Here is a 1,662-nt window from a genome sequence, read left to right as displayed (position 1 = left end):
AGATGGGAATGAAATTCCAGGATGGAGTCAATCCAGGGGTTTGGCACCTTAAGATTGTCACTTCCTGACCATGTTCTGCCAGAAAAGGTCCTCACCTGAGTGAAATGTAAATCATCTTCTCTGCTAGACCAGCAGAGGTGACCAACCTAGAACCCTAGGGGCTGATTTCTTTTTTCTCCCAAATTTTAATCCCCAAAATGATCAATTTAGACAATATTCCAATGGTAGTGACTTCATGAAAGCCTGGATTGGAACAGCCCCATGAGTGTTAAGTTACATGCTTGAAAACCTCAAGGCAAAGCTCTGGTTTCTTTGGGATCCAACCCAAGCCCATCCCAAAGGGCTTCCTGGAAGTGGGGAGATGTGGTTTCATGGGATCATGACTCACTCCACAGGGAGGATCAGGGAATGTGTCCCATGTGGTGTCACTCAGAACACAAACCCAACCAGCACCACTCCCCATTTTAGCAAAGAATTTGGTGCTTCTCAACACCTCCCATGAGCCCAGAAACTTTGGAATTCAGTAACAGACACTTGGGAAAGGAGGAATCTGCTCCTTGGGAAGCAATTCCAGAAGATCCCTCTAGAGAAGAGGCCCTCAGAACAACATGGTTTGTGGAGAAGGTGGAAAACAACCTGGAGAAGACCCTCCAGGGGAAGACCAAGCAACTCTGTTGAGGAGGCAAGATGAAAAGCTGGAGAGCTTTGGAGCTCCCCCTGGAATGACTATTTTAATACTGAAGGACCAAGAAAACACTCTGCTCCTTGAGAGATTCCTGTTGAGACTCCTTCTAGATGCTTCCAAACCCACTCCCAGAACCAGCAGTTTGGAATAAAAACACCACTCCAAGCAGCTCTGTCCTAAACCAACCCATCCAGCAAGTCCCTTAAAAAGCATCTTGTCCTTCAAGAACTTCCCCCTAAAATGTCAATGTTTTGAGCACACAAAAAGTCTCAGCTGCTTTGGAAGAGGCTTCTTCACCTCTGCTGAGATAAAGAGTTTGGTGCCACCACCTTGGTGGGTTCCAGAAGAGCTTTAAATGGAGGAATCCACGGTGAAGTGCCCGTTCTGCGAGAGCGTCCTGCGGTCCGTGGTGTTGAGCTTCACCACCGTGGGGGTGTACTTGGAATTCCTGTAGCAGACAAAGCAGAGGATCCTCCTGAAGGTGCTTCTCATCTCGTTGTCCCTGTAGGAGTACACAATGGCATTGATCAAGGAGTTGATCTCAGCCAGCAAGAGGACGTATTTCTCCACCGCTAGGACGTTGCAGCTCTTGCAGCCCAGGCCGTCCAGGAGGAGGACAACTTGGCCTGGTGTCCAGCAGATGACAAAAGCACCTGGGGAGAGGAAGAAAGAACCTATGAGAGATGAAAACTCCACCAAACGCTGAGGGAAAACCCCCTCTCCACCAACTCTGCAGGGAACCCCCTTCCCCACCAACCCTGTTAAACCAAATCCCACCCCTGAGGGGGAAAAAAAACAACACTAACAACCAACCCAGAGCAGCTGTCACGGGAAGTTCTGCCCCATCCTTGGATGGTCAAGACCATCTTCTCATCTGCATCAAATCTTCCAAACCTTGGAAGTGTCCAAGGGCAGGTTGGATGGGGCTTGGAGCAACCTGGGCTGGTAGGAGGTGTCCTTGCCTGTGGTGGGGGTGG

At 49.6% G+C, this 1,662-nt stretch overlaps 1 protein-coding gene across 1 annotated transcript in view; it reads right to left on the bottom strand.

Moving 5' to 3' along the window:
* Positions 1–1,036: 1,036 nt before the first annotated feature.
* Positions 1,037–1,662, bottom strand: part of LPAR2 (lysophosphatidic acid receptor 2) — a 5,746-nt gene continuing 5,120 nt past the window's right edge. Inside the window, exon 2 of the mRNA XM_009993621.1 lies at positions 1,037–1,338. Coding sequence (XP_009991923.1) covers positions 1,037–1,338 — 302 coding nt within the window. The remainder of the gene's footprint in view (positions 1,339–1,662) is intronic.

The sequence above is a fragment of the Chaetura pelagica genome, unplaced genomic scaffold (genome assembly GCF_000747805.2).
Source record: "Chaetura pelagica isolate M959 unplaced genomic scaffold, ChaPel_1.0 scaffold693, whole genome shotgun sequence".
In the NCBI taxonomy this organism is placed as follows: domain Eukaryota; kingdom Metazoa; phylum Chordata; class Aves; order Apodiformes; family Apodidae; genus Chaetura; species Chaetura pelagica.
The sequence above is the reverse complement of the archived record's forward strand: the minus strand, read 5'-3'. Positions and strand labels throughout refer to the sequence as shown.